The sequence below is a fragment of the Schistocerca piceifrons genome, chromosome 8, assembly GCF_021461385.2.
Source record: "Schistocerca piceifrons isolate TAMUIC-IGC-003096 chromosome 8, iqSchPice1.1, whole genome shotgun sequence".
Classification (NCBI taxonomy): Eukaryota; Metazoa; Arthropoda; class Insecta; order Orthoptera; family Acrididae; genus Schistocerca; species Schistocerca piceifrons.
In genome coordinates, this window is record NC_060145.1 from 253,385,012 (window position 1) to 253,408,429 (window position 23,418).

The 23,418-nt window shown below is 40.0% G+C and overlaps 1 protein-coding gene across 1 annotated transcript in view; it reads right to left on the bottom strand.

The window, feature by feature from the left end:
* LOC124711522 (transient receptor potential channel pyrexia-like) overlaps positions 1-22,816 on the bottom strand; it is a 239,114-nt gene extending 216,298 nt beyond the window's left edge. The window contains exon 1 of the mRNA XM_047241644.1: positions 22,526-22,816. Coding sequence (XP_047097600.1) covers positions 22,526-22,544 — 19 coding nt within the window. The 5' untranslated portion in view covers positions 22,545-22,816. The remainder of the gene's footprint in view (positions 1-22,525) is intronic.
* Positions 22,817-23,418: the final 602 nt, after the last annotated feature.

Below are 23,418 nucleotides of genomic sequence, written 5' to 3' on the forward strand. Positions count from 1 at the left end.
CCTTTAAGGTGGCTCATATATGACGCTTTTTTGAACTTGTTACAATTTTTATAGACTATCCTTCAGTTTGCTTCAATTCCATGTGAAAATGATGTGTGTGAAATTTGAACTCAGTAACTTAATGAGAAGAGTTGCCCTTGGGTGTTCAGAATTGTAAAACGCAGATTAAAGTGTGCCTTGAATTAGCAGTTCATAGCAATGTATAGTAATTCCAATCCCAAAGAAAGCAGGTGTTGACAGATGTGAAAATTACCGAACTATCAGTTTAATAAGTCACAGCTGCAAAATACTAACGCGAATTCCTTACAGACGAATGGAAAAACTGGTAGAAGCTGACCTCGGGGAAGATCAGTTTGGATTCCGTAGAAATGTTGGAACACATGAGGCAATACTGACCCTACGACTTATCTTAGAAGAAAGATTAAGGAAAGGCAAACCTACGTTTCTAGCATTTGTAGATTTAGAGAAAGCTTTTGACAATGTTGACTGGAATACTCTCTTTCAAATTCTGAAGGTGGCAGGGGTAAAATACAGGGAGCAAAAGGCTATTTACAATTTGTACAGAAACTAGATGACAGTTATAAGAGTCGAGGGACATGAAAGGGAAGCAATGGTTGGGAAGGGAGTAAGACAGGGTTGCAGCCTCTCCCCGATGCTATTCAATCTGTATATTGAGCAAGCAGTAAAGGAAACAAAAGAAAAGTTCGGAATAGGTATTAAAATCCATGGAGTAGAAATAAAAACTTTCAGGTTTGCGGATGACATTGTAATTCTGTCAGAGACAGCAAAGGACTTGGAAGAGCAGTTGAACGGAATGGACAGTGTCTTGAAAGGAGAGTATAAGATGAACACCAACAAAAGCAAAACAAGGATAATGGAATGTAGTCGAATTAAATCGAGTGATGCTGAGGGAATTAGATTAGGAAATGAGACGCTTAAAGTAGTAAAGGAGTTTTGCTATTTGGGGAGCAAAATAGTTGATGATGGTCGAAGTAGAGACGATATAAAATGTAGACTGGCAATGGCAAGGAAAGCATTTCTGAAGAAGAGAAATTTGTTAACATCGAGTGTTCATTTAAGCGTCAGGAATTCGTTTCTGAAAGTATTTGTATGGAAATGAAACATGGACGATAAATAGTTTAGACAAGAAGAGAATAGAAGCTTTCGAAATGTGGTGCTACAGAAGAATGCTGAAGATTAGATGGGTAGATCACATAACTAATGAGGAGGTATTGAGTAGAATTGGGAAGAAGAGGAGTTTGTGGCACAACTTGACTAGAAGAAGGGATCGGTTGGTAGGACATGTTCTGAGGCATCAAGGTATCACCAATTTGGTATTGGAGGGCAGCGTGGAGGGTAAAAATCGTAGAGGGAGACCAAGAGATGAATACACTATGCAGATTGAGAAGGATGTAGGCTGCAGTAGGTACTGGGAGATGAAGAAGCTTGCACAGGGTAGAGTAGCATGAAGAGCTGCATCAAACCAGTCTCAGGACTGAAGACCACAACAACAACAACAACAACAGCGATGTTCGATTTCTGCCTTTCTTAGCAGTTAGCACCAGTGTTGGTCATGCGTGGACAGAACACAGCACCACGCCGAGACTAGGAGCGGCTGTATGCGAAAGTGGAGAGCGAGTCGTTGGTGCTGACGATGGGGGCCGTGCGAACTTGCTCCCACCGATACAATTCATTTGGCAGGGTGTGTACAGCATGACTAGCACTCCAACTTAGGTAAAGAGGAAGGCACAACTCTCAACCATTTTCGAGAAAATCGGGTCTGAATGTTTTATATACTACTGTGTGGTCGCTTCTCTGGCACCTCTGAAGTGTTTCAATGCACGAAGAACCGTTCAGACTTAGGCGCAAGGGAAAATGACTAACTGACGAAAATTACCAACTTCAAAATTAATAGGCATCACCATTCGCAAAATTTATGGAAAGTACTTCTACGAGGGCCGTTCAATAAGTAATGAAACTTTTTTTTTTCTAGGCCAATTTCGGTTGAAAAAATTCGGAATTTGCTGTGGGACAACGTGGAATATCGCCGCTTCAGTACCTATAGGTGTCGGTGCTATGAGTGGCCTTCAAAATGACGTCTGTAACGGAAGTATGTTCCAAGCAGAGAGCTGTCATTGAGTTTCCTTTGGCGGAAAACCAGGGCATAGCTGATATTCATAGGCGCTTGCTGAATCTCTATGGAGAGCTGGCAGTGAATAAAAGCACAGTGAGTTGTTGAACGAGGTATCCGTCATCATCGCATCCAATTGGCGCAAACCTCTTCTATATCCCGTATGCCGGCCGGCCGCACACAGCTGCGACCCGTGCAGTGATGGATCGTGTGAGCAGCGTGTTCGTCGCCAGAAAAATGCAGACGAGATTCTCGTTCTCCATGACAACGCAAGGCGTCACACAAGCGTGCAGACTCAAGAGGATTTCGTAAAACTCGATTGGATTGTTCTTATCCATCCATCCTACAGACCGGGTCTCGCACCTTCCGATTTCATGTATTTGGTCCAATGAAGGATGCGCTCCTAGAGAAGCAGTACATGGATGATGGGATGTGGGTTACTGATACAGCAAGACGTTGCCTCCGACGTCAACTACTAAAGTGACACCATACGGGCATACAAGCCATCCCTGTAAAGTGGCGTAACGCCGTTGCACTGAACGGAGATTATGCTGACAAATAGGGTTTTGTAGCCAGTAGAGACGGGAATAACGTGGTGTATTGGAATCTTGAATAACTCCAACCTGCTTTCATAAAAAATATGTTGCATTACTTGTTGAATACCAAGCGAGGTGGCGCAGTGGTTAGCGCACTGGACTCGCATTCGGGAGGACGACGGTTGAAACACGCGTCCGGCCAAACCGATTTAGGTTTTCCGTGATTTCCGTAAATCATTCAGGCAAATGCCAGGGTGGTTTCTCTGAAAAAGAACGGCCTACTTCCTTCCCTATCCTTCCCTAGTTCGATGGGACCGCTGACCTCACTGTTTGATCCTCTCCTTCACATCAATAAACCAACCAACTTATTGAACGCCCCTCCTAGTTGAACATAAGAACGAAACTAAGATCGCTGAAGGACGAATACGAAGAATGGGGACTGACAATTAACACGAAGAAAAAAAAGCAGTAAGAGCTAAAAATGTAGAAGAGCTAGACATTGAACCAACTGCAATTACTGGATGTGGCGCTTTCAGATACTTCGGAGTGTAGTTGTCATCCAATAACAGAAACACAGTTGACATAAAGAACAAAAGAGGCTGCAAGAAGAAACGGGAAAACTAAGGTCTACTCTTTGGAAAACAAATATAAGGAAGCAAATCACATATAAATCTATCGTCGCGAGAACTGCTACATATGACACATAGGTGCATGAGTTGAATAGGCCGCAGAGAGAGAGGCTTTTGGCAGTGGGAACAGAAATGAAATTACGTGGAAGAAGTTGTGATATTTTGAGGATGTGCCGTATGACGAATAATGCAATATCAGAATCATATATCCGCCTCCATAGTTGAGTGGTCAGCGCGTTGGAATGGCAGGCAAGGGCCCCAGGTTCGATTCGCAGCTGGGTCGGAGACTTTCTCCGCTCGGGGACTGTATGTTCTCCTGTCTTCGTAATCACTTGATCCTCATTGACATGAAAGTCGCCGCAGTGGCGTCAACCAAAACAACTTGCACCCGGCGGTCGGACTCCGGCTGGTCTAACCACATGCATTGTCATTATAGAGATTATGTGAGTCAGCAAGGCAATAATCAAAACAAAAGAATCACAACGGTTGTTGTGGCTCTGTCGTCTGGATGAGATGGATGCTGACAAGTAGCCAAAACATAATTAGAAATGGACTACACAAGGAAGGAGGAGGAGAGGACACCAACCTAGAATATAGATGGAAGGCGTCTGAGGCACTGTATGCCAGAGCCTTACAGGAAAGGACCTGGCAGGGTAGAACACTGTGGAAAATGGGACTCGAGAAGACGTGACAGTGGTACATTATATTTGTGGTGTGATGATAATATGATCTTTGGGTAAAAGATTCCCATCGTCAGGTATATAAGACAAACAATTTCAAGTAAATATAAACCATGGCTCACTTATGACGCTTTCTCAAACTTTTTATAATTTTATGGGGTACTCCTCAGTTTGCCCCTATTCCATGTGATAATGAGCGGTTTAAAATTTGAACTCAGTAAGGTTGTAAGACGTATGCTTTGCCGGCGACCAGAGAGTAGTTTATCGTTAGTTGTTGCTTGTCGCTAGTCTGCACTTGACTGCGCGAGTCGACAGTAGCGAGTGGACAGTAGTAGTAGCGAGTCGGTAGTAGTCTGGTGGAGTCGGCATGTGTCGGCTGTGTGCTCTGCTCGCGACTCTGGTCAGGATTCTGGAGGATGAGTATTGTTGTAGAAGGTAAAGAAGCAGCCTTGCGCATATTTAATAATGTATGTTATTTGTAATTTAATTTGTTCAAAAATGCCCCAATAATAATTTTATAATATAAAGCAACTCTTTTAAAGAAAAGCATTCATTTCAATTTAAAGAATATTTCCAATGCATTATCATTGCTTCCAAGAATCAAATATATATATATATATATATATATATATATATACGCCAGCACTGCATGAAGCTGCGTCGAAAGATGATTAATTAAGAGCAGATATAATTGCGGTTTTATGGTTTTATTGAGGTAAGAATTTTTGCTTCTTTTATTCAGAATACAGGGCCGAAGGTCAGCGCCGCTGTCCTTATAGATTCATCAGGTTACAAAACCTTTTTTATTATTTTGGTGTTTAGGAATTTTTCTGTTTCGAACTTGACATTAAATGAGAATAGAATTTTTGTGGTAACATTAAATGTGAATGCATTTCTGCACACAGACAATAAATGGGAGCCAATTTTGTTCAGAGATTACATTAAAATTAATTTTGTTCTGAGGTCATTATATTTCAAATTCATTTAATTATTTTTTTTTTTATCTGCTGGGAGGTTACACTTGGCGACCCTGCCAGGATCGTATTTCTTTGTGCATCTTCTGAGAAGTAGTCATATATCTGCTCTTATTTACTTAAACATAGTTTGCATCTGGCGCAACGCATTTACTAATTTTGTCACTCTGTCTTTCACAGATCATCGGCAATTTGTTGCTCTTTGTTGTAATAGTGTTTGTTGGATTTTGCATTGTCTTTGTTTTATTTGTGCTTAATTTTGTTTTGTGAAAAATGCCGCGAAAAACTGTTAACAGTACATCGCGATGTGTAATGAGTGAAATAGCCGATTCTAGTAATTTGACCGATAGTGGTTGCGACACTCGGTGTCTTAATGACAGTCCCCTATTTACAGACAATCAGAGTGTGCGGATTATTAATAACGATTTTGATCCTAGTGATGAACAGACGAATTCAATTGTGTCCTCTGTTAATTTAACAATTGAAGATGTGGGACGTTCTGTTACAATGAATGCTGTCCAGTTTAACACACCCGATTTGCAAAATTTACGTTGTGAACAGATAAATTTTTCTATCGAAAATAGACAGTGTACTCAAAGTACGACAGATTTATCTGTTTCTGAGGTAGTGACTAACAGTGTGCATCCAAGTGGTGAAGATTTTCAAGAATCAGCGAATGACCAACTGGTTACACAAAACGCGACAAAAGCAGATATACCATCACACAGCACAGAGAATACAGTAGCTAATTTTGACATGGATCGAATTATAGCATTAATGCTGCAACTTAATGAAAATCTCAAACAACAAATTAATGAAAATAGTGAAAAACTAGACAACAATTCCAAACAACCTAGTGAACAGAACAAACAAAATAATGAAAATTTCAAACAACTTAATGAAAAACATGACAACCTTAATGAAAAATTAGACAACAATTCCAGACAGCTTAGTGAACAGATTACAGCCGTTGCCGGGCAGTGTCATGATACTAAAGAACAATTACGTGAGGAAATTGAGGCTTGTGCTAGGAAAAGTAGTGAAGAAATTAGATCTGTTGCTCAAGAATTAAGGGATATGCAAACAGCTGTAACAGAATCACTTAGAGACGAAATTAGTGCAGTCGGTAAACAATTTTCTGAAAAAGCAACACAGTTACGCGACGAGTTTAAATTAATGACAGTAGAACTTTCGCGCACACTGGATGCAAAAGTAGACGCGAAATTCGACCAACAGAATAGTCAAATTGACGAACGTTTTACTCACCACCTGCAAAACAGTGAAACGCGTTTCCGTAAATTTATACAGGAACAGAATAAAGTAAAGCGACAAGTCATGGAAACAATTACCGCACAGAGACAGGAAGATAAACGTAAATTGTTTACAAAAGCAAAAACATACGTAGACAACAATATTGCTATAGTATCAGACGAAATTAATACTATCAAACAGTTGAACACCGAATTGCGTGATGAAATTTCCGATCTTAAAACAAAAACAGATACACAGACAATAGACTTTCAGACAGTGACCGACAGACTCGAACAATTAGAACTAACACAGGAATCCGATCTCATCAAAGCTGACGTTAAAAAATTGAACGAAACCACACGTAAAATACAAAAACAAATTAATGCTTCTGACAATAAAAACGATGATCAGGTAAAAATACTGACTGAAAAATATGATGAATTGGCCAGTCGTATTGACGTTATTGAAAGTAATAATGACAGCAAATCAGACGATACTTCACTGATTTCGTATAATCAAACACCTGAATTCCAAAATTTACAGCAGACGATCAGTGAGATAGATTCGTCTAATAATACATTACGTAGAAAATTGTCGACTTTACAGCAAGAGGTGACTGAGATAAAAAAATATTTCAGTCAATAATACGTCACAGCCAGTATAATTTATGTAATTTACAGAGAGTACATAACTTAGATTCCGAAAAGACACAGACAAACAGATTCTTATGTAATCGTGAACCTGTTCACACATTCAGTGACGATAACGTTGATTACGAGCAATTTGTATCTGTAAAAAAATCTAAGGTATTTGAAAATGACAGAGCACAGGTACACGCATTGAACTGGATACGTCGCTTTATTTTTGTACTTTCATCAGCATTACCTGTAATGCAGAAACTAGAATTAGCATGGATACAGCAATTCGCTTCTGAATTTTTACCGCCATTGCCTGTAACGCAAAAGCTAAGATTTATTTGCAGCGCGTAATAAACCTCAGGGGATTCATTACGCTTTAATGAATATGTGCCATAGCGTGCACAGGGCCCCGAGCCGTAGTAGTGCTGTTTCATCTTTAGTTTTCTGCACTGCTGCCTTCTCTTCTACTATCCTTTATATCTATCAAAACAGCTCTTCAACTATTGCTCTACCTAGGATTAAGAATGTATAAAGAAAACCCGATATGACAAATTTTACCGAAAGTGACAGTTCTGTTTAGACACTCCCGAAATGACAACTATCGCCGTAACTTTAATAACAGATAAAATGGTAATCATCAGTATCGACAAAATTATCAGCAATAGGAACCACATTTTTAGTAACAATAGAGGTTTTTCACCGCAATAGCAACAAAACCAGCCAGTTAGCATACCTAACCAACAATGTAATGTACAAGGTCAACCAAGCTTTAATGTTTCGCCGCGTGCACGTATAGTCTCAGCTCCAACAAATAGTAACGCACAGCAACAAGGGAATCAGTATGTACAGAAAACACACTATTTCAATTCCTATCGCAATGCACCGTATAGAAATGACTATCATGACAGACGTAAAAATAATGAGCACAATTTTCAGTGCACATTTAATAACAGTCGACCTCATCAGCAGCAAGAACATCAGCAACAACATATTATCATGAATGAACCAGACAGTAGGTATCATCCAGAACGTAAGACGTCAGGAAGAAATAACAGAACAGTACAAATAGTGGAAATGCCAAGGCATCGTCCCGAAAATAATGACACGTCAGATAGAATTTGACTAGATACAGTACAGGTTGCATATTCCAGTAACGCAAGCAATAATTTTGACATGCAGAATCTTGTTCACGAGAATGTTATTTGAAACATGCTTTGTTGAATGCACCATTTTTATCGCACCCAGATCTTACAAGAAATTTTTCCATTGCCGCCGACAGTTCTAACACCGCATTAGGCGTACATATTTTTCAGGAAATTGAAGAAGCTGGTTGTACAGTAATTAAAAACATCGCTGAAATTATTCTGTTACAGAACTTGAAACATTATGTGTCGTATGGGCTTTTACCAGATTTAGGCATTTTCTTTATGGAAGACACACTACCGTTTACACAGATCATAGAGCGATACAATTTTTACTTTCGGCTAAATTTACACACGACAGATTAAGTAGATGGAAACTTTATTTGCAAGAATTTAATTTTACAATTGTTCACATTCCCGGCACACAAAATATTGTAGCAGACGCACTATCCCGTTCTCTTAACAACAATCAGCAGGACATCGCAACCAACTTCTGCAAAGCAAATTTCAGCGTCATGTACATTCAACAAGTTGCATTTGAAAATTTCATTTCGTCGTCATTACAAGACATAGCACAAGAGCAGAGTAAAGACAACGTGTGGAAAGAAATTAAACACTTTTGGCAAGATAGGAATAATGTTACCATTAGAAACCATTACACTGTACGCAATGACATTCTGTTTCGCCGCTCTCATCCTGACAGCAACAATTGGTTATTATACATTCCTGACGAACTTGTTAACAAATTAATCTGGTATACTCATTTAAGTTACGCACATTATGGAGCCAGAAAATGTTTTCTTATACTGAGACAGAAGTGTTATTTTACCAACATGGAGAAATGTGTACGACGAGTTTTAGCGTCATGTAAAATCTGCCAGAAAGCTAAATCAGACACGACTTCACATATTCCTCCATTACATCCCATTGTACCTGTTAAATTGAGACATATGGCCGCTGTAGACATTTTTGGTCCGATTCCCAGAACTAATAGAGGTTTTTGCTACATGTTTGTCGCTGTCGAACTCACTTCAAAATTTGTTACCTTCACTCCGTTACGCAAAGCTACTGCTCAAACTGTTTCGAAAGCATTTGTAAAACATTTTCTATTTCATGTAGGGCATGTGTTGAAAGTAATTTCCGACAATGGATCTGCTATATGGACACGTATGTTACGAGCTAGAAACATTTGTCCGATCTATATATCCAGGTACCATGCTTCTTCGAACCCTTGTGAACGATTAACGAAAGAAATTGGTAAACTGTGTAGAATATACTGCCATAAAAAACATATTGATTGGGACACACACATACTCTCATTCCAAGATGTAATTAATTCCATACCAAATGAATCTACTATGATATCTCCGTCTGTTATACTGAAAAATGTTGAACCACCTAACAAAATTAAAGAATTAGTAACTTTTCCTACATCTCGTCGACTACGACACCATGAAATAATTGACATTGAGCTGAACAACATCAAACGTGCCGCAGAGCGCCGGAGAAGACAGCAAAAACAGGTTTGTATACGCCATGACTTTCACATTGGACAGAAGATATTAGTACGTACACACTATTTATCCAACAGAGGAAAAGGTAGGTGCAGTAAATTTGAGCTTCTATACGCAGGTCCTCACCCCAATGTAGTACACGTCGAAACTTTGAGAACCAGAAAAACCAAAGGGAACCACCATATATCCAACATCAAACTTTTTATTGAATGAACATACTTTATGATTTATCACACTGTAATGCCATTTCTTAATTTTTTTTATGACCGCTTATGCAATTATATTCACATGAACACCTACTGATGATTGTAGTATTTTTTCTTGGCAAGTGCCCGGCAAGGTAAGGTTAGCAGGTCGCTTTTCTTGTCGTTACACATCAGACCGTGCATATTTTCCATTTTTCATGTATGTACTATTGTTTTCCTGTTTTGTTTGTATGCATTATGAAATATTTAAGATATAACAAACACCAGTTGACTTTGACATTTTGCCTTATGATACCTCAACATCGTGACTATTTTACGTTTTTTTTTTTTGCTGCTACATTGTGATACACTGTGTACATTTTTGCTTCTGAACATTGTCGATGTTTTTGACATATTACGTTTTCTGTCATGCTATGCTGTATGCTCCATTATTTTACTATAAACCAGTTTTTATTTAATGGGTATATGAATTAAACGCAAGACATTAATCTTTGTTCATCATTTTCAGAAAGAAATAACGTGTAAACGAAATAAATTAAACAGTAATGGGAATTTCACCTTCGGAATGAACGAAAGAGGATGCAATACCTCGTGATTAAGAGTAAATGGATCAGAATTAACAAGAATATACTATACACATCGTAGAATAGCAGTCTTAACTGATTTTTTCTTTCAGAATACGAGGCGATTGATGCAGGCTGTCAGACAGAATTACACATCTTAGTTTTAGTGATGAAATATGCTAGAAATAAGGAATAGTTGTATAATGAATAATGAAGTGACTTTTTTGCAGATGATAATGAATGGCGATGAATAATGATGAAGAATATGCTACTATGGATAATGAAGTTTTTCTTTACAGGTGATGATAATAATGAAGTTATAATAATATGGATAATGAAGTTTTTTCTTTACAGATGAGAATAATGATGAAGTTTATATATTTAGTGTTAGTTAAGAGATGCTATGTAGTTATTTAATTATTTGTTGCAGTTCGTTTTGACAGTATGTCTTATATCGCATGGTATGATGACTGAAGGTTTTGGAAAGGACAGCTAGAGAACATACAAATTTTTTATACACATTTCACTACCTGTTAATTCGAAGTTCACTACTTTCCAGCATAATATGCGTTTCTTCTTTCAGTTGAATAATCCATTTTATATTTTTGCAGGAGAAATTATTCATGAAATTAATGCGCTATAAGCAGTTGTTCATTAAAGCTATGTCATTTATGAATGTGATCACATATACTCTACTTGTTTCATAACCTTGCTACAGCTGACTCATGACGAATGACGTTACACATCTTCATTTGCAGCAATAACTCAAATGCAAATATTGTTATCCCCCAGTAATTAATTATCGATCCCAACGCAATGCATTGCTAGCACAAAAAAATGTATTACCAGTCCCAAATAATGCTACCAGTTTAAGAGAATTCTGAGTAATACTGATCAGCTCTGAATAGTATGTCACTTCAATAATGACTTCTGAATAATACTAAATGATGCTTTGTAATAATGCATAAATAGTATGCACATAATTTCTGTAAATAATATTTTTGTTGTACTCTATAAATGCTATGCCAATAATTAACTCATTTTGAATGATCACTTCTGAATAATGCATAAAAAAATGCTTTGCAACTGGCCAATGAATGCCACTGATTACTGTAATAAGATGACCTATGATGCCAATGATTACTATAATTAGATTAATTATGTATAAATGCTATACCAATAATTAACTCATTTGGAATGATCACTTCTGAATAATGCATAAAAAAATGCTTTGTAGCTGGGCAATGAATGCCACTGATTACTGTAATAAGATGACCTATGATGCCAATGATTATTATAATTAAGTGAATTATGTTAATACTATGCCATTCATTAGCTCCTGTTTTGAATGATGACTTCTGATGGTTTGTAACTGGGCAATGAGTGCCAATAATTACTATATTCAGATAATTTATGAACATTATTCTGTAATACTACATACATGGTACAGAATTGTTTAGTAACTGGGCAATGAGTGCCACCAATTACTCAAATCAGTTGTTAGACTAGTGTAATTCTCAATGAAGACTACTATGTGACTTAATGTCCTTCACCTTCTGACCTAATTACCAGAAATTACTGCAATATCCGTTTGTCCTGTCTATCCTCATGATCATGGGGCACTATATTTGGTTTTTGCACTAATTCTACGTTGGTGTACTTTACAAGAACGTGGTGTTGACACGACATGCTGTCCACCACTTTGAGCGATGGAGATGTTATTATGGTCCCACTAATTGGTGTACCTAGTGTACTACCAAAATGATAGCATGGAATATTATTACGACATTTCAGTGTCTTGGCTACACTGATTAATACTTCAAGGAAAAGAACTTCAGATTGTCTCACTTGGTGTTGTGCTTCTGTAGAAAGATATGGACTTTCAGTGCAACTGCGTGCAACCTAAAGTGCTACAACCATGATGCAATCCTTCCCTTTCCTATCCTAGTTCTTGTAAAATAGTAAAAAAAGTATATACAGTACGTGTGCACTTTTGTCATTTTGTTAACATGATTTGTATTCATTGCATATACATTTTATGATTTGCTGATATGTTCTCAACTACAGTGCGTGTGCACTTTTGTCATTTTTGTCATTTGTTAATATGATTTGCACTCATTGCCTATACATTTGTGATTTCCTGATATGTTCAGTACTACAGTGCGCGTGCACTTTATGCCATTTGTTAATATGCCATTTGTACTCATTACGTATACATTTTGTGATTCCCTGATATGTTCTGTACTCAGTGCATGTGCACTATACTTTATTTCATGTTCTGCACCTATATATATATATATATATATATATATATATATATATATATATATATATATATATGCACATATTCTGTGATTGTAAACTTAGTTAATTATGAAAAATTTGTTGCTCATGGCAAGTCCAATTGACTCACAATCGCTGCCAAATTTTTGCCCCCCAGTGGAGGGTTATGTAAAACGTATGCTTTGCCGGCGATGGGCGAGGCATGACAGAATCTCTGACCAGAGAGTAGTTTATCGTTAGTTGTTGCTTGTCGCTAGTCTGCACTTGACTGCGCGAGTCGACAGTATCGAGTGGACAGTAGTAGAAGCGAGTCGGTGGAGTCGGCATGTGTCGGCTGTGTGCTCTGCTCGCGACTCTGGTCAGGATTCTGGAGGATGAGTATTGTTGTAGAAGGTAAAGAAGCAGCCTTGCGCATATTTAATAATGTATGTTATTTGTAATTTAATTTGTTCAAAAATGCCCCAATAATAATTTTATAATATAAAGCAACTCTTTTAAAGAAAAGCATTCATTTCAATTTAAAGAATATTTCCAATGCATTATCATTGCTTCCAAGAATCAAAAATATATATATATATATACGCCAGCACTGCACGAAGCTGTGTCGAAACATGACTAATTAAGAGCAGATATAATTGCGGTTTTATTGAGGTAAGAATTTTTGCTTTTTTTTATTCAGAATACAGGGCCGAAGGTCAGCGCCGCTGTCCTTATAGATTCATCAGGTTACAAAACCTTTTTTATTATTTTGGTGTTTAGGAATTTTTCTGTTTCGAACTTGACATTAAATGAGAATAGAATTTTTGTGGTAACATTAAATGTGAATGCATTTCTGCACACAGACAATAAATGGGAGCCAATTTTGTTCAGAGATTACATTAAAATTAATTTTGTTCTGAGGTCATAATATTTCAAATTCATTTAATTATTTTTTTTATCTTCTGGGAGGTTACAAGGTGACGAGAAGGGTGGCCCTTGCACGTCCGAAATTGTGGAATTCAGATTTCAGTGTGCCGCGAATTAGTAATACACCGCCCTGCTTAGCAGTTGGCACCGGCAGAGGACATGTGTTCATGCTGCGACAGAATGTGCGCGTATCTGCTAATTATCAGAACACACCATTTTGCTGAGGTTAGGAGCGGTAGTAAATGGTAGGATTACAGCTAGTATTGATAGAATTGGTAGGGGAACAAACATAAAGGAATGTGTAAGAGAGAAATCGGAATCCCATGACTTGTCTTTGTTGTCTGTTTGTTATTTTCACCTAATTCGAACCGCACATCATTCAGTGTTAGTCCAGTGTGTCTTTTATGTCCGTACAGGATATAAATTGCATTAGTTGACCACGAAACTCCTGTACCCTTATGCAACCAAAGCAATTACTTTTGGTACAAGTAGGGTTTACATGCACAAACATAAAAAATATATATGATTAATGTTGTTATTTTGTTAGTAACAGACTGTTCTTCACAATGACCAAAGGAAAGAGTTTCCTGTTATTATTGATAAATGTGAATGTTCTTCATGAACAACAAAAACATGTTTTATATAAGTTCTGCAAAGTACTGAAGCGATGTTTGATATATTTTTGCTTTTCTTTTTTTACTTTACATTTTACTTGAGGAAATTGCGTTTTCTAAAGCTATATGATAAACCTATATTGTTTTCTTCAGTTTTACCAGAATATCTCTCTGTTTCACATTACACATTAACTATTTTCAAATGGTTCACCGCTTCCAGCTTTTAGGAGAATCGAATAAGACTGATCGCATAAGTAAAGAAAGCGATCGCTATGAGGTAATGCCCAATAGGTACGCAACACACCCAGTGCACAGGTAATGTGGGAATGACCTTAACTGACCAAAGATACTAGGAAAACTGCCGTAGTCTACGATTAAATATGGAAGACTAAGATAGTTTTATAACTCTAGTGCTGAGTGAAGGAAGCAGCTTCAACTTGGAGCCAGCGCTGAAGACCGTGGACAGAGCGGAACAAGACTCACCGCGCGGCACCAGGCCATGGTTGGCGAGCTGCCCAGTCTTGATATGTCCAGGCGTGGCTGGCTTGGAAAACTTGCCGGTAACAGCAGACTGGTCTATATGGAGGATGGGGCAGCTGCTGTCGTGGCGGAGTATTGAGCCTTAGCAGAGACAGGCAGTATGCAGATGGCCGGCAAAAAGACAACACAGTGGGTGACTCTCCAGGAGAGCAGTCAACTGAATGAGACGTAGCAGAAGGCACCCCGATGGAGTCTGGGGCCCAGGCTTGCGGCAGCTTGCTATAAACCTTTGCGTCAGTTCCTGTCTGGGCAAGTGGGCGGTGCTTTGCTTTGTGGATCGAGGGAAGGTGTTGCTGCTCATGTACAAATGTACAAGCTATTACTGGTACTGATATGTGTTGACCCTCTAAGATTATAAGAAGCTCTGTTTAATGCGAACCTACGTTCTGCAAGCGACTGTGTCTGGTTGGCTTCCAGTTAAATTGTGTAAGAGATTATTCTTCCATAACGGCAAGGCCACTGTTGGGCTTCCTGTGTTACATCCTAAGAATCGGTATTTAATAGTTAATTGTGCTCAAAGAATTTTGTACTAGTTGCGTTGGTTGAATCATTAACCTCGTATGTTGTGGCCTGAGGCCAGTAGTGGGCAACTTGCGTCTGCGGGTTTTATTATCTATGTATCCCTTGTTGTGAACTGATTGTACACGATGATTCATCTCAAGGGCTGTGGCAAAGGCGCGGGGGTGGGGGGGGCTATGGGGGCTATAACTCCCTCCTCCTCAATGGAGTATCATATTACACTGGATAAAATGAGTTTATAAATCAGCGAATGTATTACTTCAACAGATTAATCTTTTTTTATATAATCATGTAGCAATATAGGCTGCAATGTATTTCAAACACATTTTAACAAAAGAATAAGAGCGGCAAATAGCTTACTATCCAAACCAATAAATATCATTTAACTTAAAATGGACGTCTTATTATTCATTAATATACACTGGATATATATTAATGTACGAGTACCACTTACAATAATCAAGAAAGCTAAATATACCGAGTATGCCTACAGACAGTTAAATTTCAGACCCCAGACAAAAACTTCAAAATCGCCGAACATCTGTGTCAAATCGTATTATTTTCCCTTTCCCGACAAAAACACTCTGTAGATAGGTTTTTACCTTGAACTCCAAAACAGATACCAAAAACTACTTTAAACAACACCTTTCGATAAGCGATATTCCATTGCCCCAACCCCCCTCCCCCTTGACCGACTTCTAGAATCGCCCCTGATTCAGTTGTCTCTGCACGTGGATTTTATGCAAACTGCACAATCTTCAAATGCCAAGTGCAAAATTTTCATACCCTCTCACTCGCTATTAGTCCTACAGACAATACAAACAGGATCTTTTCGTAAAAAATTTAATGTAGTTCAATTTTGTTCTGGTATACCTTTCCGCTAGAGGCCGTTGTTTTCGAATTATTCGAGACAAACATACAAAAGTGGCCTAAAACGCTTTTTTCTTTAATAACTCGATAACCAGCGCCTCCAGCCGAAAACACACCCTGATACAAATTTAATTGCATTACATTTCTTACAGAAATATCCTGTCCACTTTTTCTGTAGGAGTAACAGATTGAATGTAGCAAGTGAGAGACAATGAAAAACTCGCACTTGGTTTTTGAAGGTGTTGTTGGTTGCATAAAACGCATAGGTAGGGGAAAGCTGAATCACCCAGAATGGTATTGTTATGAGATGTGTGCTACTGCTGTGGTTCTTTTTGGATACTGCACCCAGGGATAGTGTTTTATAACATTCGGTCTTTCTCCATGTTCTTTTACAGCCAGCACAACTGTTTATGGTATATTGTCTGGTGTATTCCTCATTCTGAAGTGAAAGGCAATCTTGGGGTAGAGGATTTTACTATTTATTATGTTATGCTAGATACTAAGTTTGCATTTTGTAATTTGGGCGGTGGCTGCCTTACTTATGTTTACCTTATGTTGTTGTTGTTGTTGAGGTCTTCAGTCCTGAGACTGGTTTGATGCAGCTCTCCATGCTACTCTATCCTGTGCAAGCTTTTACATCTCCCAGTACCTACTGCAACCTACATCCTTCTGAATCTGCTTAGTGTATTCGTCTCTTGCTCTACCTCCACGATTTTTACCCTCCACGCTGCCCTCCAATACTAAACTGGTGATCCCTTGATGCCTCAGAATATGTCCTACCAACCGATCCCTTCTTCTAGTCAAGCTGCGCCACATACTCCTCTTCTTCCCAATTCTACTCAATACCTCCTCATTAGTTATGTGATCTACCCATCTAATCTTCAGCATTCTTCTGTAGCACCACATTTCGAAAGCTTCTATTCTCTTCTTGTCCAAACTATTTATCGTCCACGTTTCACTTCCATACATGGCTACACTCCATACAAATACTTTCAGAAACGACTTCCTGACACTTAAATCAACACTCGATGTTAACAAATTTCTCTTCTTCAGAAACGCTTTCCTTTCCATTGCCAGTCTACACTCTATATCCTCTTTATTTCGACCATCATCAGTTATTTTGCTCCCCAAATAGCAAAACTCCTTTACTACTTTAAGCGTCTCATTTCCTAATCTAATTCCCGCAGCATCACCCGATTTAATTCGACTACATTCCATCATCCTCGTTTTGCTTTTGTTGATGTTCATCTTATATCCTCCTTTCAAGACACTATCCATTCCGTTCAGCTGCTCTTCCAGGTCCTTTGCTGTCTTTGACAGAATTACAATGTCATCGGCAAACCTCAAAGTCTTTATTTCTTCTCCATGGATTTTAATTCCCACTCCAAATTTTTCTTTTGTTGCCTCACTCCCTTCCCAACCACTGCTTCCCTTTCATGCCCCTCGACTCTTATAACTGTTATAACTGCCATCTGGTTTCTGTATATATATATATATATATATATATATATATATATATATATATATATATATATATGACTTATTAAGGATTAATGTACACACAACCTCTAGTCACTTACCACTCCCACCGTTTCTTGCGTCACGAAATAAAACCATCGATGTCGTAATATGTAACTTTGGGTTATAAACTACATCGTGCCGTAAACAAACGTACTTATTTGAATTTTGTCAAAATAAAAATAAGTGCACTGTGTGTTGAATGATGCAGTTGCTAACCTCTATTAAAACTGCTCAAAATAAAATACTACTTTTGCATGACAAGTTCATTCATCACCTAATAAAGCCAGGTTATTTATTTTCGCTCCTGAACTGAAAGCATTCCCACTTCACAGATCACATTGTACGATTGACTAGATGGGTCAGAGAAAGCAGAGCCGTTCTTTTTCACGGCCAAATCGAGACCACGTGGTCTTTCACTTTTGTGGGAGAGTAGCATTCGTAGCAGATACAATGAATTCTTCATTTCGTTTGCGGTAGAAAATTTATATGTTCGGGAACTGCATCAAATAAATGTAACAAACTGCACTCATTCACACAATGGTTAATCCTATTCTTTTGCAATTTGCAGATGTTAATAAACCTGTGAGACAAAGTAAATGTAAATGTCGTGTGACTAGGGCCTCCCGCCGGGTAGACCGTTCGCCAGGTGCAAGTCTTTCGATTTGACGCCACTTCGGCGACTTGCGCGTCGATGGGGATGAAATGACGATGATGATGACAACACAACACCCAGTCCCTGAGTGGAGAAAATCTCCGACGCAGCCGGGAATCGAACCCGGGCCCTTAGGATTGACCTTCTGTCGCGCTGACCACTTTTTCTTTTTTTTAATTCTCTGCATTTTTGTTCGGTATTGTTCGTTGCGCTTGGTCTGGGCGGACGTCACATGACATCCGTTCACGTTGATCGTTGATTCCTTTACTCAGGAACACGCTGAGCAACCGTGCCAGCAAACACTCAGCTACCGGGAGTGCTATATTAGCTCTGCGGGAAATTACGATTTATAGGGCAAAAAGACGATTTTCGTCACGTCAATCGAAGAACTGCATACCAAAATTAGATTTTTATCGACAATGGGAGCAATTTAAGTTAAAGCTTTCGGACTGAGAGCCCACAATCAATACATAAAACTATTCCTTGACTTTCGATTACTGCAGTCGGCGATGAAACGTCAGGGAATAGTTTCCTATATCGACCGCGCAGTCTTAACACAGGCCGTGAGAGCCTACATTGAAAGAATGCATCCATAAATAGAAAACACCACACACTTCCACTACTTGGCTACGTTCGAATTCATTTAGCTCTGACATAATAACCTCAAAACTGCTCGACTGAGACTTGCAACGTATTGAGTAAACAGTTCAGGTGCCGCTCGTGGCCAAATTCAACAGCGCAACGGCATGTTTGGCTAGCGTTTGCACTTACTTTCAAGGAAGCATTTCTCGCGCTGTCTTCATATTTGTGTCCAACCCCCTCACGTAGGGTTAACTGATCCGCCCGTCCCACACCCATAACTTAACAAACTACTGTGTGGCACCCGATGAAACAGCTATGGGTCTCCGAAACAAGTTGTCCAATATACGAACGTCATTCACAGCTGAATCAGATTTTCAAGCTCATCAATATGATCCTCAGCTGCGGTTGTCTTGGATACTAAACGTTGTAGAGATGCTCCGTATAATTATATATAGGTTATTTGTCGATCATATGGCATTATCGAACACCTTACTGTACACAAATCTAAGCCGACGAAATCTACCTGTTTACTTGCATCTAGTGTTTGCAAGACTTTATGTACACTACTGGCCATTAAAATTGCTACACCACGGAGATTACGTGCTACAGAAGCAAAATTTAGCCGACAGGAAGAAGATGCTGTGATATGGAAATGATTAGCTTTTCAGAGCATTCACACAAGGTTGGCGCCGGTGACGACACCTACAACTTGCTGACATGAGGATTGTTTCCAAACGATTTCTCATACACAAACAGCAGTTTACCGGCGTTGCCTGGTGAAACGTTGTTGTGATGCCTCGTGTAAGGAGGAGAAATGCGTACCATCACGTTTCCGACTTTGATAAACGTCGGATTGTAGCCTATCGCGATTGCGGTTTATCGTATCGCGACATTGCTGCTCGCGTTGGTCGAGATCCAATGACTGTTAGCAGAATATGGAATCGATGGGTTCAGGAGGGTAATACGGAACGCCGTGCTGGATCCCAACGGCCTCCTATCACTAGCAGTCGAGATGACAGGCATCTTAACCGCATGGCTGTAACGGGTCGTGCAGCCACGTCTCAATCCCTGAGTCAACAGATGGGGACGTTTGCAAGACTTCAACCATCTGCACGAACAGTTCGACGACGTTTGCAGCAGCATGGACTATCAGCTCATAGACCATGGCTGCGATTACCCTTGACGCTGCGTCAAAGACAGGAGCGCCTGCGATGCTGTACTCAACGACGAACCTGGGTGCACGAATGGCAAAACGTCATTTTTTCGGATGAATCCAGGTTCTGTTTACAGCATCATGGTGGTCACATCCGTGTTTGGTGACATCGCGGTGAACGCACATTGGAAGCGTGTATTCGTCATCGCCATTCTGGCGTATCACCCGGCGTGATGGTATGGGATGCCATTGGTTACACGTCTCGGTCACCTCTTGTTCGCATTGACGGCACTTTGAACAGTGAACGTTACATTTCAGATGAGTTACGACCCGAGGCTCTACCCTTCATTCGATCCCTGCGAAACCCTACGTTTCAGCAGAAAATGCATGTTGCAGGTCCTGTACGGGCCTTTCTGCATACAGAAAATGTTCGACTGCTGCCCTGGCTAGCACATTATCCAGATCTCTCACCAACTGAAAACGTCTGGTCAATGGTGGCCGATCAACTGGCTCGTCACAATACGCCAGTCACTACTCTTGATGAATTGTGGTATGGTGTTGAAGCATGGGCAGCTGTACCTGTACACGCCATCCAAGCTCCGTTTGACTCAATGCCCAGGCGTACCAAGGCCATTATTACGGCCAGAGGTGGTTGTTCTAGGTACTGATTTCTCAGGATCTATGCACCCAAATTGCGTGAAAATATAGTCACATGTCAGTTCTAGTATAATATATTTGTCCAATGAATACCCGTTTATCATCTGCATTTCTTCTTGGTATGGCAATTTTAATGGCCAGTAGTGAACATACTGCGAAAGCCACAGTATTGTGCGTAGCGGAAGGGGCCCTGTATCACTGTCACTCATTTCCTTCCTTGTTCCACTCGCAAATAGAGCGAGGGAAAAACGACTGCCAATATCCCTGAGCATGATCTTCGTGCTCCTTACGCAAAATGTATATTGGTGTTAGTAGAATCGTTCAGCAGCCAACTTCAAATGCCGGTTCTCTAAATTTTCTCAGTAGTGTTTCTCAAAATTAATGTCGCCTTCCTTCCAAGGATTCCCATATGAGTTCCCGAAGCATCCCGTAATACTCGCGAGTTATTCGAGCTTACCGGTAACAAACCTAGCAGCCCACCTCTACATTGTTTCGAAGTCTTCCTTTCATCCGACCCGGTGCGAGTCCCAAACACTCGAACAGTACTCAAGAATAGGTCGCTCTAGCGTCCTACATGAGGTGTTCTTTACAGACGAACCACACTTTTTTAAACTTCTCCCAATAAACCGAAGTCGACCATTCACCTCACATTCGCTCCACTTCCTACATCAATGCTGTATCTGAACATTAAGGGTTCGTTGTTCGTAATCATCCGCACTAACTTACTTTTTTTTACATTTAGCTGCCATTCAGAACATCAATCACAAATTTTTTCTAAGCTATCTTGTTTCCTCCTACAGTCATTCAACTTCGACATCATCCTGCACACCACAGCATCATCAGCAAACAACTGGAGATTGCAACCCATCCTGTCCGCCGACCGTTCTCTATATATAGAAAATAATAGCGGTCCTATCACATTATCCTGGGGCACTCCTGACGATGTCTCATAAACACTCGCCACCAAAGGAACATACTGGATTCTTAAACTTAAATTTATACATTTTATATGGATGTTAATTGAGGGCTGCGACTGTACTGTAAGGTTTTTATGAAGTAATATATACTGCAAAAATCCCTTGTTAAAATGGCTCTGAGCACTATGGGACTCAACTGCTGAGGTCATTAGTCCCCTAGAACTTAGAACTAGTTAAACCTAACTAACCTAAGGACATCACAAACATCCATGCCCGAGGCAGGATTCGAACCTGCGACCGTAGCGGTCTCGCGGTTCCAGACTGCAGCGCCGTTAACCGCACGGCCACTTCGGCTGGCCAATCCCTTGTTATTAATATTTTACTAGCACGACGCGTTTCGGCGGCATGCAGCCATCATCAAGGGCATTTACAGTCACTTTTACGTTACGGATAAAATAAAGTGTGTATGTTTCCTTTGCTGTGTGTGTGTCACTGAGGTTATGTGTCGAAAAAGACGACTGTTCAGGAAGATATATATGTTATGGTGGGTACATTAAGTAACAGGCGTGATCGGCTCATTTTCTTAGTGCTTATCACTTAATGTACAGACCATAAGATATTTGTCTTCCTGAATATACTTTTTCGACATATAAACTCATTGGCACACACAGCAAAGGAAATTAACCTCACTTCATTTTAACTACACTGTAAAAGTAACTGTAAATGCACCTGATGATGGCAGCATACTGCCGAAACGCGTCATGCAACAAAACATTAGTAACAAGTGACTGTTGCAGTGCATGTTAATTCATAAACATACTGGATTCTATGGCTTAAGAAATAATAGAATACAGCAAGCTTTGTCCCTCACGAGTGTTGTTTTTTTCTGAATACGTGTTGTTTCAGTGGTCCCAAGCACAAAACGAGTCCAGTTTGATTCCCTACAGCAGTTTTGCTATTGCTTTTACTTATTTAGGACAGAAATCACGTGAGCCAAGCAGATTAGCTGAAAACGGGCTACACATATACGACTCCAGGTGAGCTTACCTTGTCTGAACTGGGGCATAGACCGAAAGACCGCCACATCGTTAGTAATGCTGTTCATGGCTGCAGAGTAGAATGTCCACCCTGCCGTGCGCTGTCATCCACGTAACCCTGTATCCACTCGCCAGTATCGACGACGATTCTCACTCCTCGCACAAGAAGCGCGCGTGGTCAGTCCGGCCGCACACCTTGCTGAATCCGGAATCCAGACCCCGTGGCGCCGTCTACACCTTGTCGCAACGCGGCCGGCCAGCGGATGAAAAGAATGCCTCGGCAGATAAGCAGTTCCTTGCGCTCGACCGCAAGCGACTGCAGCCGCTCCGCTTTCGAGTCCAGCCGGAACTGAACGCGATATGTCGACCAGGATGTGGTTGATATCGCACAAAGCGCGACGCCGTACATTTCTCTGGTCCAGCAGTACTACTAGGAACACGCGGCCCCAATATGGCGATTCGTGAAATGATATACCGTGTTGTGACCCCACCAGGCAGATTAATTAAGTCTTGACCATGGGACATTCTTGAAATTTTCTGCTACTGCTGGTAACACTTCACCCTCAAGATATCAACACAGGTTGATAAGTGTCTAGTTACATTAACAAGCTATAATACAGACTTTCACGGCTGGTGTTTACTTCAGCTACAACTTCCGGGCCGAGAGCCCTTGGCCGAAGCATTAAACTATTCCCTGACGTTTCGTCCATTTCTGTGGGAGAATTTATGCTTACATCACACACAACAAAAGTTTTGCATCACCTCGGTTCCGAGAGAGAATATTGGAATATAGATCAACACAAACATCATTTCTGCCCTTTTTTATTGCTCAAGAAAACCACACATTGCATGTTGTACCACAAAACAGCGAGACCTTCAGAGGTGGTGGTCCAGCTGTACACA